The following is a 14,560-nucleotide window of genomic DNA, read 5'->3' on the forward strand; positions in this document are numbered from 1 at the left end:
ATTCATGCACGTCTCTCAAATCTAGATAATGTTTAAAAACATAAATATTACTTTCATCTGCTTTGTAAATGATCCACTCACCGATATTGCAGTGCTCCCCGGTCCATCCCTGGTCACACTCACACTTGCCCTCCTTGCACACTCCGTTCTTGCTGCACAGCGGGTGGCAGGCCTTCTGGTCACACAAAGTTCCCGTCCAGCCCTCCTCGCAGCGACACACGCCGCCGTAACAGACGCCGTGGCTGCCACAGTCCACCTCACACACCTCTGAGGGAGAAAGAAGGACAAATATGAAGACACAGACACAGACAGCACAAAGTGTGTGTGGATGAAGACACTTAAAAACAAGTACCAAGTTAGTTGGCGTTAGCTGGTAGGCTAGGGTTCGCTAATCCATCGCCCAACTGCAGCTCCAGCTATATTATTAAAAAGATGCTAACAGCTAAAATAGTTAGCTAACTGTAGTGCACAAACAAATTTCTGCGTCAGCTTCTACATACATCCTGAGTGCGACACGTTTAGCATGCATATATCATAAAAGGTCTGTAACTGCACAGAGAGGACGACTTTAAAGCTCATGTTGCCTCAGGAGTGTTCTTGGTAATGCTCAGGTCACTGGTGGTGAAGAGGTGTACACGGTTGGGAAATTAGCTCAGTATTGATTGTGCATTGATACTGTGATTATCTCTGAAGGCTGAGTGTGCTGGCTAATGAGCCGAGTGATAATCTGACTCTGCGCCTTCATCTCGCCACTCTCTCAAAAATGCATTCAAAGTTATTTATTCATGAATATCTTTAATTAGTGTAATATATTAAGCTCCTGCTTCATTCAATAAGCACTAAAGTGAGCAGATGAATAGGAAGCAGCAGAGCGCTGCAGAGGCTGCGGCTCACATAGAACTGATTGTCCTCTAAACCATAATGACCTGTCCACACGCTTTAATGAGATATAAATTAAAAAATCAATTAAGAGCCGGAGACCACGAGTCTGTCCCTAATTCACCTGGATCTGTGTGTGTGTGTGTGTGTGTGTGTGTGTGTGTGTGAGAGTGTGTCCTGGACTGAACTCTGATCCTCCACAGTCAACGTGTTTATGTGTATTATTATACAGTGAAGTGATTCACCTCTCACTATAGTGCTAAAGGTAGCACATGCTCACATGCTAAAGGTATTGAAGAGCTAAATTAAGGCTAGGACGACTCCCTGAATGAAGTCCTTATTGGCACTAGCTTGATGAGAACGGTTAGCTGCATATTTAAGTTTCGATGGAGCGTTTCTGTTTTTCCAGACAATACGGCTCTGTGTAAGCCGACCACGAAACTCACAGACCAATCCCCTGTATTCACATGGCGGCCATTTTTCTCTGACGTCTCTCTCAGGGTGTGACGCTCATATAAAGTTGGACTGCTGTGTCTTTATGTTGTAAGTCGTATAAACGCATTGAGTAAGAGAAATTGTTTTCATTTCACTACTTTCTGACTGAAAATCAGCTGAAGAGACATTTGGTTACACAGTCTTTCAATTTAAAACGTATTTGATAACTCACGAGCTACCATCAGACAAGAGCTAACGTTAGCATTCAGCCATTCCTAGCTTAAACCACTGTTAGCTTGTAAGTAGCTCAATGCTAAGGTTACCATTTGACTGCGCTGTAGGACACAGAATGAAAGCTGTAATGTGCTAATGTTAATGCTAGTAGGGAAGTGGTTGTATGCTAACATTAGACAGTAGACTGTAGCATTAGTTGATTTTTGGGTCACTGGCTTTTGGCTCCAGGATCGAGTCGGGTCTGAGCTAAAGGGCAAAAAGAACAAAAATACCCCCGATAGATATAATCACATTATTGCTTTGGTTATGTATTAGTGTGTTTAAAGCTTGAAACCACAGACCGTTTTAATCGAGTGTTGTGTTTCTGATGTGCGTTCACATCGGCTCACATTGAGTGGTCTCATCAACAAAGCCTCTGAACTGTGAGCTAACAGTGTTTTCTGACGCTAATCTTAGTGTGACCTGCAGACCGAGGCTCATAATGGTAATGCTGGTAAGTGTTTAAATGTTAACATTAGCTGTTGTCTGATGGTCACTCATGGCTTATTGAATATGTTGTCTTTATCTATTGTATATTAAAAGAGTTTAGAAAGTAGTGCTAGCATTCACCCACTTATAAAGAAGTAGCTGAATGCTAACATTAGCTGGTAGGTAGGTTATGGAACTGTTCTGTCTTTGTAGTTGCTGATTAGTGTTGAAGCAATGAAATGAAAACTAGTCACCAGTTTTCCTCCATTTATCACCTGGAAAACAGCAGCACAACTTGATAACAGCATTTGAGCTCCCCACCCTAAACATTATGAAAGTATTAGCTAGGAATATTATGAATGCTAACATGCTAACTTTTGTCTGACAACAGCTAGGTTATCAGATATGTTGTTTCACTGTTCCTTCTCTTTGTAGTTGCTGATTAATATTGAAGCATTTATGAAAACGATTCACCAGTTTTTCTATATTTATAACCTGGTACGCAGCAGACATTACAGCATGTGAGCTTCCCACCCTAAACATTACATTCAAGAAAAATGGCTGCCGTGTGAATATGGCAGCATGTCTCACATGTTCAAGTCTGAGCTGCGATGTTAAGTGCTAACACAAGATAAAGCCGTCCCTGCGGTTCAGTTTCAGGTCACGTTTTAGTGACTCACCGAAGAGCGCTGCAGAAACACTGAAACACTGAAATGCTCCATTCAGTGCTTTTACTGATTTACTCACAGTGCTGGTTTGTTTGAGAGAGGAGGAGCGCTCTTTGGACAACTCAGCTGTGGTTCAAAAACTGAACCATAAAAACATCAGGAGGCCGAACCTAAGACAAGCAGAGCTCTGAGAAACCTCTGACTCATAGTATACAGTATGTAAAAGCATAGGATTTCATTTTTAATTTTTCCAAGGTAAAATAATCAATCATGTTGAATCGAATTGCAATACTAAATAATCACAGCGTAGTATAGAGAATCTGCAACCAAGTGTGGTGATGGTAAGTGTATCGTCTCAGCCCTGCTGTGCGTGTTTGAAAATAGTTGAAGAACATCAAGTTATAAAGGTGTGCATATTTTTGTGTGCACGTCAATTATTTCATGTCTGCAGGTGTGTGTGTTTTACAAAGAGACAGTCCTTAATTGGACGTGTGTTTGATGGTTTTGACAAGACAATGCTCTGCATAAGAGCCCAAGGCAACAAACAGTGAGAACACACACACACACACGCACGCACACACACACACACACACACACACGCACACACACACACACACACACACACACACACTCCTTCCCTCTTGTCTTTGTTTTTATGTCGAGCCATCTGTTACTGATCTGCATTCCTCCGTGACTTTTTCTCTGTCACCTTTTTTTCTACATCAGTGCTGTCACTTCTCCTGCTCGCTCTCCCTCTCTCTCTCTCTCTCTCTCTCTCTCTCTCCCTCTCTCTCTCTCTCTTCTGTAACACAAACAGGAGACTCTCCTCCCCACAAGAAACACAAAACATTTGTCCAGATGCCAAACAAACATCCTCCTCAGGATGTGTAAATTATGCCTAATGTCTGTCAGAATCTGAGCTTCTAACGTGATATTGTTGTGTTGCTCTGCAGGAGGAGGACGGGTTGATGAGAGGGTCAACAATGACTGTGACAACAGAGACCGCTGAGCGTTTCCCATTTCCTGCTGACGCTCCATTTTGGTTTCTTTAACCACGACCATGATCTTTCTCTGACCTTAAATATGCAGCTTTTCTTCCTGCAGCTAACCAAACAGTAACTTCAGCAGGTCACAACACAAACACTTCAGTTTTGTAACAGTCCACTTGTTATGTACAGCCTCTGACCTGCAGCTCCTCTCTTATCTGATGTATTCCCTCAGTAAACATGTTCCTGATGAGTTTATGGTCTCAGTCTCTAGTTTCAAGTCTTCTTCTTCACAGCATGATGTTCATTTAGTCACTGATGCTCCCATTGAGAGTCACACAGACCAGGAGGCAAGGTTAAGGGTGTAGCTGCCACAGGTCTATGTCTACCCAACCAGTCGTCCAAATGTGGTCGCTTCTGGCTCCAAAAAAACAAGATGGCTTTGGCAAATCCACAAACCAATAGGTGAGAACACTTATACACAGTCTGTTCTTGAAATGCTAAAATAACTTCCCTTTTTGGCCCCGAAATCTTTGGGAAAACGGCGTGAAGATGGTGGCTGCATCATGTTTTCTCTTGAAGAAGAGTCACTTTATCTGCTTATCACAGAGCTGAAATCTGCAGCCTCTCTGAGCCTCTCTTCATGCTGTCCGGTCTGCTGCACTCTGACTCCTCCGCTGTCAGGAGACCGCTCTCCTGTTTGCAGCTCCTACCATCCACAGCTGCAGGCCGTCTAACACGCTGTTAGTAATCTGGAGACCATAAAACTTCTATTTTAACTTCTCGTCGATGGCTGCGGGTCAGTTTAAGAATTGATTTGCAGAATTTACTGAAGCCTTAATGTGTTTTAGCCCGCGGTTCTGTCACTGACCTTGTGCCTGCTCACAAGTTTCAGAGTGAGCTCCTCAGGCAAGGTTCTGCTGGCCGTTTCAAACTGTGGCTAACTTTAAAAGTGAGCATGTTTGTGCCATCAGGGTATCAGCGCTGTCGGAGAGTACACAGCCGAGCTGAAGCACAATCATCCTTTAAAGCACTCTGCAGAATGATGTTTACAGATGCAGCTTAGTCTTACTCACCGTATGTCTTATTAGTTGTTTTACAAGCTTTTACTCCTCCTCCTACGGGCTCACATCTCTGACGCCGTTATCTTAATTATGTTCTGCTCTCTAATTGCTTTTTTGTTTTCTTTTTATGCTGATGCTGCTCTTCTTTATCCTCTCTTAATGATCCTGTAAAGCACTTTATTAACTCCTTCAAGCTCGGCGCGACGCTGCTTTTACAAAGGCCATGAAGAAGTAGTTTTCCTTTTAGATCAGAAGAGAAAAAGATTGTTGGACCACGTTAAATAAACTCCACACTCACCTAGAGAGCAGTCGGGCCCGGTCCAGTTCTGGTCGCAGGTACAGGTGCTGGTCTCTGCGCTGTAGGTGCCGTGACCTGAGCACTGGTCCGGACACATGGCCTTGGCGATCTCACAGCTGGCTCCGCCCCAGCCGAGCTGACAGTGACACTCGCCATGAATGCACACACCATGGGCAGAGCAACTGGGGTCTATGCAGTCCACTGGAGACACCGAGGAAGAGAGGGAGTTAGGAACAGCAGGATACCGTCGATTACATAATCATTCATTGATTTTTGGACCCCTTTGGCTTTTGGCTCCAGGACTAAGGAGGAATAGTCTGAGCTAAAGGGAACACATACTCCCAATAGATAAATAATCACATTGCTATGTTTGTTTGTTGTGTATGTTTAAAGCTTAATGCTGCTTTAATCCAGACAGGTCGACAGAACCTCTTAACTGTGAGCTAAACACTTTTCTGAAGCTGAAGCGTGTAAATAACTCCAGAGAACAAAGAGGCCAGTTAACCCTTCGCGTGCCTTCAGCGTCACACTGTGATTTCGTCTTATTGTGAAGGTTAGCGACCGCAGCAGGAGCACGACACTTCACTGAACTCGCCCTCAGTGCTGCTGAGTCTCAGGAACTCACACCTGAACCTCTTTTAAAGGCTGCTCATCAGACTCCAGGCTCCTCCCCCCTCCGCCACATCACATTAACCCTTTCAGCGCTGCGCTGCACAACCATTTGGCTCTGACGTCTTCTAAATCCTACATGGTTTATTTGACATGAATTGCGGATTCAGCAGCCGTAAATGGGATTAACACACACACACACACACACACACACACACAGGCTCTGTTGTTCCTGGCATACTCTCTCTCTCTCTCTCTCTCTCTCTCTCTCTCTCTCTCTCTCTTACAGGATTAGCGCACAGAGGATTGAACTCATCATAAAATAATCTGGTTACTGTCACCTGCATGTAAACACGCCGTGTGCACACCTTTGTGTTTTGTTTGTGCACAGTGTGATGATGATGTGCACCAATGTGGAGTCAGCCTCCCGGTGTGTGTGTGTGTGTGTGTGTGTGTGTGTGTTTGTGTGTGTGTTTGTGTGTGTGCGTGTGTGTGCGTGTGTGTGTGTGTGTTTGTGTGTGTCCAACCAGAAACAGCAGATTAGTATCGACCACTATAGATTGAATTAGTGCGGTGTTCAGCGGGTAGCCAGCTACCTGTCAGCAGCTGGACAGTCACAGAGTGTGTGTGTCTGCGTGTGTGTGTGTGTGTGTGTGTGTGTGTGTGTGTGTGTGTGTGTGCGTGTGTGTGACAGAGATTAGAGTAAATTAATTTGCCATGCGGCTGTAACAGATCTTAACAGACTTCCTGTCAGCAGCTTCACTTTAAGGCTGAGTTTAGCTGATTCTTAGGCGCAGGTCGGGGAGATTATTAGCTTTTAATCTATAAAACATGATTTTAAACCTACAGCACATAACACACACACACACATACACACACACACACACACACACACACACACACACACACACACACACACACACACACACACCTGTAACACCTTCACACTGAATACCTGATATCATGAAGGACTACAGAGCCAGGTTTCAGGGTACAACTTTAGCTGTTAGCATGTTTATTTGTAGCATATTAGCTCATTATAAAACACTCATTAGTGCTTTGTTCTGCATGACTACATTCCACACGTGTACCTTATTATAAGTGTTACCTGCTTTATATTTAAGACTGTGAAACCAGCCCTCTGAACACCTGCACTTCAGTGTCTCCTCTGACTTCCTGTCTGCAGCCTCTGCTCACGTTTCTCCTGTTTCTTCCTTGACCTGACCTTCCCCACCTGCCTGCTCACCTGCCTCACATTCACTAATCACCCTCATGCTTTGTTCTGCACCAGTCTGGAAACTCAAATATTTTATCACTCTGTCTTTTCTTCTCACAGATTTATCCAGACCCGAAAGAAAATGACCAACGTCACGTTTTGTACTTTTCTGTACAACATTTGAACGCAACATCTAAATTTCTGATATTTGTAAGTTTAACTCAGAGACTGCCGTCACAGAGTAGTTTCATTGTTGTCTCACGCGTCAGTATGTGAGACGGTAAAGCTTTGTAAGGTTTGTCTCCAGATTTTCTCCCATTCAGACTTTGAAACATTTTCTCACCTGTTTGACAAAGCAGAAAAAATGTATCCGCAGAACCAACAAATGAGTGTTAAGTTTAGTACTGTGCACTGAAGCTGAATACGCTCAGCGTTTACAGTAAATGTGGTGGAAGGCACGAGGTTCCTCCAGAATATCTCCGCTGGTACAAATAAAACAGTTAAGACTCTACACGACGCTCAAGTGTTCTGTTAGCAACATAACAAGTAGTGAAAACGTGAACTTTGCAAGAGACACCAATTATAATTTATCATCCTTTCATAAGAAAGTGTGCAGGAGTAAATGTCACGTATAGTCCTCCTTACCTTCCTCACAGTTGTCGCCCTTATAGCCGGTGTTGCAGATGCAGGCGCCCATGATGCAGATGCCGTGTCCTCCGCAGTGGATGTCTATGCACTGGTTGGCTGGAACGTCGCACTCGGTGCCTTTCCAGCCGCTGTAGCACTGACAGCGGCCGCGCGAGTACTGGCCGTTCCCACTGCACAGCACCGGACAGGAGGCTGCAACACACAGGCGGGGGCGAGGCGTTCAAAGACACACGTGTACCGTTACAAATTAAAGTTCAAAGTAAAGTCAGTGAGATGGTTAAAACCAGTTCCATGCTTATAAATGGTTACACCGCTAGAAAAGGTGTTTTCCTTAACCTGCTAGAGTTTATCTGTGATCTGCACTGTGGTCTTAATCTAATAGCCTGAGATCAAATCCTGTTTGTGTCACCAGCTGTTCCCGCCCTTACCTTGCGTCACCAAACACCACTCGTGTCGCCTAGCAACAGGTAGCTAGCGGGCTAACTAGCTATCATAACTAATGTCGAGTGAGTTAACCTATCATTTTAGAGATAATTTGTTTCAAGGGCCATTTCGTTTTTATAAACGTGTATCTCAGTGTATTCCTCAGCCGCGTAAAAGTCCGCCATTTTCTTTGAATTGGTGCTTAATGCATCTTGGGAGACGTTGGGCCACGAGGGATGGCACAGACGAAACCCCGTGGCTGGGCTGCGTGCAGCCAAATGTTGTATTAATGGTGAAATCTCTTTTTTACCTGCTATTAGATCTTTTGCACAGTTATGTTTCATGCACTTTACAGTATTTTGAGTGTTTACAGAGTTAAAGCTTCTTTGTGCTTTTATGCTTCAGCTAAATTCTTGGTACATTATGGTAAATAAAATCAGGTCTACTTACTCTAGCTTCTTGTACATGAGTTTCTGTCTGTGTCTACCTGTAGTAAGACTCCATCAAGCCTTGGATGCTTTATTTGTTCCAATTAAATGAATCTGTCACACTTCTTGCAGCCCATCCTGCACGTTTTACTTGGTGTCTGTATGCTGTGCAACATTTAAGAGCTGCCTGACGAGCAGAATTGGAACAGGAGAAGAGGCCGAACTCTGCCTCATCCAAACATCCAGCCGAGTAGTTCTGATCAGATCGACATCGCTCATCTCTCTCTGTGTGCGTGAGAGTTCAGCATCTTAAAGTGGCGTATTTGTCCTTTAATCACCCACATATTGTTGTGTGCTTTCAGCGTGATGAAGATGCAGTTTGATGGATTACAGCTGGGACTGCAGAGTCTACGGGAACACCTTCAGACGATCTGAGTGATGGACTGCCAACAGAGTGTTTTCAGAGGGAACACTGAATCTGTCGTTGAATAAGGTCAGACACACAGAGACACGATGACACTCTTCATCCATGAATCGCTGACTGAACATTCAGCGTCTCTGCTGGACTGGACCACAGGACCCGCTCAAACTCTGTCTCTGTGAAAACTCTCCCTTTCATGATGCTCGGTAAGCGTCTGATTCGCTGCTCAAAGCACGCTGGGATACCTGGTGACACGGGCCAGGCTGGCATCACTTCATTCACCTTTGTTCTAACAACAAAGCTGCTGGTTTTATCCAGGATCCACCTCGTTTATTCACCTCATAATCATCCATCGGACAGCTTCGTTGGATTGATGAGATTCTTCCACCCACGCTCACATCGACCGGCGAGTGTAGATGGATTGGTCACATGAAGCACGTAGGCACCGTTACGCTTCAATTCCTGCAGGTTTTTTCTAAACTTGTAAATCCACCTTCAGCTTTTGTGCACCAAGAAGTTAAATTATTCAAATTCTCAAGATCTACGACATCATTTCTCTCATGTACAGTTCAAGACAATGATCTCCTACCACCTCCCCTCGGTGTGCGATTACTTTTCCCGATTCTCCTCGGTGTGTGTTTCATATCGACGTGCCGGGCTGAGCGATGAAGAGGAGCACAGTCCCTCTGATGGCCACTAAAGTCTCGACCGCTGAACTGAAACCAGCAGGATGAGTCTCGACCTTCTCTTCAGAATAAAAGGTCTCCTAATATTTAATGTCACCTTTTCAAACATGCATCTGGGTCTACAGTCCTCCTCTAAGAGCTAAACAGAGATACTGTATGTGCTGGTATGGTTTGTGTTTGATAGCGGGACCAGTGTGAGGTAAAAACACACACAGGCGTCCCAGTGCGGAAAGGGTTTCAGGTAAGAGGTGTGTTCTTTGATATAAGAGGAAGCAGGTGGAGAGCGAGCGAGACAGAGACAGAAAGGTAACACAGCAGAGCCTCCAGAGTGTGTGAGGTCACAGTCACTGCCTGGATAACAACCTCCAACAATTACTGCCTCTCTATGGCTGTGTGTGTTTGTGTGTGTGTGTGTGTGTGTGTGTGTTTGTGTGTGTGTGTTTACCTCGTGAGCAGTCCGGCCCCAGAAACCCGGGGAAACAGTGGCATATTCCTGAGAGACAATCTCCATTTCCATGACAATTCTGAGGGCACTCCATGATCGACTCTGAGAGAGAGAGAGAGAGAGAGAGAGAGAGAGATGTGGTTAAAGTCTGTGAGGTAACTGTGTATGCAGGATATGCATCTCCTCTCTGAAGCAGCATGAACACACAACACTGAGTTTCTGTCACACTTGGACGGACTATCTGGCAATTGGGAAAAATGCAAGATGACAACAACACCACCGGCAATGTAGCAGCTGTCTGCAGCCCACCTGATGTTGGAACAGCCCATCTGATCAGGTGTACATGATCCCAAATTCCCAAAGAGTGCCACAGCCTGCGAGTGTTTACCCTTCCAGATATGTCAGAAAACAAAGCTGGATGAACTCTCCTGCTGCTTCCAGCTCCTTGAGGCTGACCAGTGCCCAGTCTGATGAGCTGTTAGCTCGGATCAGTACCAGGATTTCTCTGATGGACACCAACTACCGGCGTTCTGTTTCAGCTGTGGAGCGCCTGTCCATCTGTCTCCGCTGAGTGGCAGTTTCACTGTATCTAGCAAGTCACACGTGGGCTGAGATCTGTCTCACTACAGCGCTATGAAGCCACAACAAACAGATGTTACTGAGATTTAATGACAATAAAGAGGCTGAGAGGATGCTGAGAGAACTACATCAGGAGGCAGGTTTGTACACAGGCTGAGTTCATGCTCTGTCAGGTCTGTCTGCGAGACGACAAGAAAACAACGTTTAAATTGCTTGTTTTTTGAATGGAGTTTGGTTTGACGATGTCTGATGAAATCTCAGGAGAATCTCAGCTGAATTCTTTTAACTGCCACAAATTGACTTCTTTCTATTGGCTTCCCATGAGACCACACCTGGTGAAACAAATCGCTGTGATGTGGGTCTGAACACACCTTACAGCAGGTGAATCGTACCTGCAGTCTCCACCTGCCCCTGCCCCTTTATGTGCACGTCCATGATGTGTCAGAGGTCAAGCGGGAAATAACCAAATAAAGTGAAGACGAAAAGTTTGAAAACAGAACTGGATCATGAACAAGTGCACAAGTTCAGACAGAAAAGGTCAGAAAAAGACTTTCACTGATTTTTGTCTGCAGACTCTGGTTGCATAGCTACAACCAGTCCGTCCAATCAACACAGTCCAACATCCAATTACCCTGCTGCCTTTCTCTCCATCACTCTCTCTCTCTCTGTCGCACACCTCTGTTGGCTCTGTGATGCACTAACTGTGCACACACACAGACACACACTCACACACACAGACACACACACAGACACACACTCATTCACACAGACACACACACAGACACACACACAGACACACACACAGACACACACACAGACACACACTCATTCACACAGACACACACACAGACTCACACACAAACACACACACAGACACACACACAGACTCACACAGGCACAACAAAAATGTTCAGCTTATTCGGTGTGTTTGCGGGTTACTGGAACTTTAAATCATTTGCACACACCTGCACAAATGGTTTGACTGATTAGTGTGAGAAAATAATCGATCCTGATCGATGTCTGCGCAGCCGTTAGATCTTCAATAAGTATATCTGTATGATGCTGTTGATGTTTATGGACCACAAATATTTGTATCAAATATTTTAGCATTTATAATAACATGCAGTTTAAGTTTGAATTCATGCAACGAGAGGCTGGTAACACACACTCACAGTAACACCAGCAGTCACCTCACATCCACTGTAACAAAACGTGTGGCCTCACCGATGATGATGGTGTTGTAAGACACTTGTTCTGTGTTGCGTCCGTCGTTGTAAAAGGCCAGGTGCCAGATCCCCGTGTCCAGGTACTGGATGAAGCCGGCCTCGTGCACGTTCACCGAGCGAGCGTGTCGCGCTCCTCCTGCGGACTCCTCCTCGTGTGCGTGTCCTGCGTCGCTGTCGCTGAGCGCTCGCTTTTCTTTGGAAATGAGGCGACTGCCATCCAGCAGCTCCACGAAGTCGTACTGGAGGACGAAACACACGAGTGAAGATAATTACTGAAACAATGAACACCTAACCACCACTTCCCTGAGGAGTTATTGAGCACTATCCATGTTTTACTTTTGCTGCCTGGCACTGTAGGAATATGGATTATATATATCGTCCCCACTGTAAACTCATGAACACTTTGGTCCAAGCGGGCCATCTCTTAGGACGACAACATTTTTGTTTATTTATTTAAATAATCATACTAATTGACATTGCTAAAGCTAATAAAAGCTTAAGCTAGCCAAAGTTTTATTTGCTAGATTGCCAAGCTTTGCCTGTTAGGGCCTGTGTCCACTGACAGCGTTTGTTGCTCTGGCAGTGTCTTCAGCGTCCTCAGAGCAAGAACACCCTCTACGTCAGCTGTTGTTGTCGCTGGGCTCACAGCGCGCACAGTTTAAATAGCCCATCAATGTAACTTCTTCCTCACGGATCAATAAAAATCAATGGTGTAGGAGAAGCTAATCCTGGCAGTCACCGACATTTATCTCTGTTATCTAATGTCCACAGAGTCGTTTCCCATGGTTACAGTTTCCAGGTGTGGAGCTGCTGCTGAAGCCAGGACACGATTCCTTTTCAGTGGTAAGTTTTTGTGTAAAATGAACTTTAATAACAGCAAATGTTAAACATACACAGCAATTTAAAAGAGACATAATGGTCACTACCAAAGGAAGCAGCTGAGATACAACTTTTATATCCCAGCAACAGTAAGAGCCGGTGAGAAGCGCTCTGCAACTGAGGTCAGGCCGCTGCCAGCGCAGAAAGCACCATTAGTGGACACGGGGCAAAAAACCGTCACGCTTTGCTTTGATGAAATGTGTCCGTTGTCTTCTTTGAGCTCTTGCAGCATCTTGTTCCTCAGCTCGTCAGAGTTCACACTGACAGTGACAGTGTCACTATAGTAGCGGGGGATGTGGTATCTGATCACAAGTCGATATGTTTTTTAATGATAACAAACTAATTATTTATCATGTGTAACATTAACTGTATCGTCTGTTTTATTAACCAGTAAATATTAAATCTGGGGTTAAACAGACTTTAAATGCCCTTTGACCCCTGATGGAGGGGCTGGGTTGTCAGATATTCGTATCACTGATTGATTTTTATGACATTTCATTAGATATTTACAATTTTCCGAGAGTGAGAAAAAACTAAAATCCTGCATCTTTCTTTCTCAGAGATATTTCTTCACATTCACATAGTTTTTTTTTTATCTCTTTCTGACATATTCTCGTTTGGACGAGCAGAGAGCTCAGGTGTTTGATATACAACTAAACTTCAGAGGTGTGTTTGCTTGTTGTGATGTCATTTCCTGGCGTTTCTTCACATCAGCAAAATCTAGTTATGCTCTAGCTGTTTGTAATCTACATGGTTTTAAACAGGATCATGTGCAGCCGTCTGCTGATGTCCTTTTCAGAGGTTCACTCGACCTTGTTCACGTCGTTCGGCTCTTTCTACAAGCGAGCGATCGTTTGGTTTCACGTGAATCTCCACAAAGTGAAATGAAGACATTTAAAGAAGCATCAGAAGACTCTTATTACACTGAGAAAGAGTCGTGACACGGGGTGACGAGGCCGACAATCACACTGAAAGAAGTGATGGGAACTCAGACAGATGAGGTTATGACAAGGACACACACACACACACACACACACACACACACACACACACACACACACACACACAGCCTTTTATCTGAAGTGCTAACGTTGAGCTGTGATAGGACGGCATTGTATGAAGCTGTCTTTTACAGATAAGTGGATTAATCCCTCGATAGAAGACTCGATCCGACACAGAGATGTAAGTGGAGTCATTAAAGAGAGTTTAGGTCTGTAAGGAGCTTATCTGCTTCATTATGAACTGAATCCATGCAGCACTTGACCCTGACTCAGAGGAGCAGCTGCATGAGGGATTTAAGGTTCCGACATCTTAGGAGGCAGAATTTTTTCAGCACTTTTCGTCTGTTTGAGTTTTTATTCGTCAGTCGGCTCGTCGGGGCTTCTCTGAACGACCGAGCGCGTTCCTCTGCTGCATCGTATCGCTCTGACTTCAGGGTCGTGACCCTCGTTTGGTTGTTGGTGACGGTTTGAGCCCGTTTTTAGTGAGACTTTTGCTGGGTTGACTCGTTGTCGTTCAGACGTGTCCTTCATGTTGATCTTCCCTGCAGCTTCATTCACACATGACAGGACGTTTTTGGAAAGAGCTGCTGCTCGTGCTATATTTACCAGCGTGTGAACGCGAGGAGCACAGACATAGGGAAGGATGTTTCAAACTTATCCTGCTGCTGAGACCTGAAATATTCTGTTTTCATAGAGATGAAGAATCTCTTCTTTAACAGCATTTCATTAATTATTCAACATGTTATATTGGAAATGTTCACCGAGTTAGGCCGTGTTGGAGGAACACCTGGGAGCTGTAGAGACACAGCAAACCCGTCATACTTCATAAACCACGCCCAGCTCATCACCTGAGACCAAATCAGTATGGTGCAGGGAAAAGGACAAAATGAAGACTATTGAGAGGCTGGATGGATGGATATGATTGTAAAGGAAAGAGGAAACACTTTCCGTGTTGGGAACAAACGGA

At 44.7% G+C, this 14,560-nt stretch overlaps 1 protein-coding gene across 2 annotated transcripts in view; it reads right to left on the reverse strand.

The window, feature by feature from the left end:
- Positions 1–14,560, reverse strand: part of LOC138604840 (teneurin-3) — a 149,150-nt gene that overhangs the window by 78,257 nt on the left and 56,333 nt on the right. For both annotated transcript variants that reach the window (XM_069676851.1, XM_069676852.1), the window contains 5 exons: positions 11,712–11,952; positions 9,909–10,010; positions 7,503–7,697; positions 5,033–5,233; positions 82–267 (listed from right to left, as the gene is read on the reverse strand). In XM_069676851.1, the coding sequence (XP_069532952.1) occupies positions 82–267; positions 5,033–5,233; positions 7,503–7,697; positions 9,909–10,010; positions 11,712–11,952 (925 nt within the window). The remainder of the gene's footprint in view (positions 1–81; positions 268–5,032; positions 5,234–7,502; positions 7,698–9,908; positions 10,011–11,711; positions 11,953–14,560) is intronic.

The sequence above is a fragment of the Semicossyphus pulcher genome, unplaced genomic scaffold, assembly GCF_022749685.1.
Source record: "Semicossyphus pulcher isolate SPU_LCO1_2020_fin unplaced genomic scaffold, fSemPul1.0.p SCAF_27, whole genome shotgun sequence".
Classification (NCBI taxonomy): domain Eukaryota; kingdom Metazoa; phylum Chordata; class Actinopteri; order Labriformes; family Labridae; genus Semicossyphus; species Semicossyphus pulcher.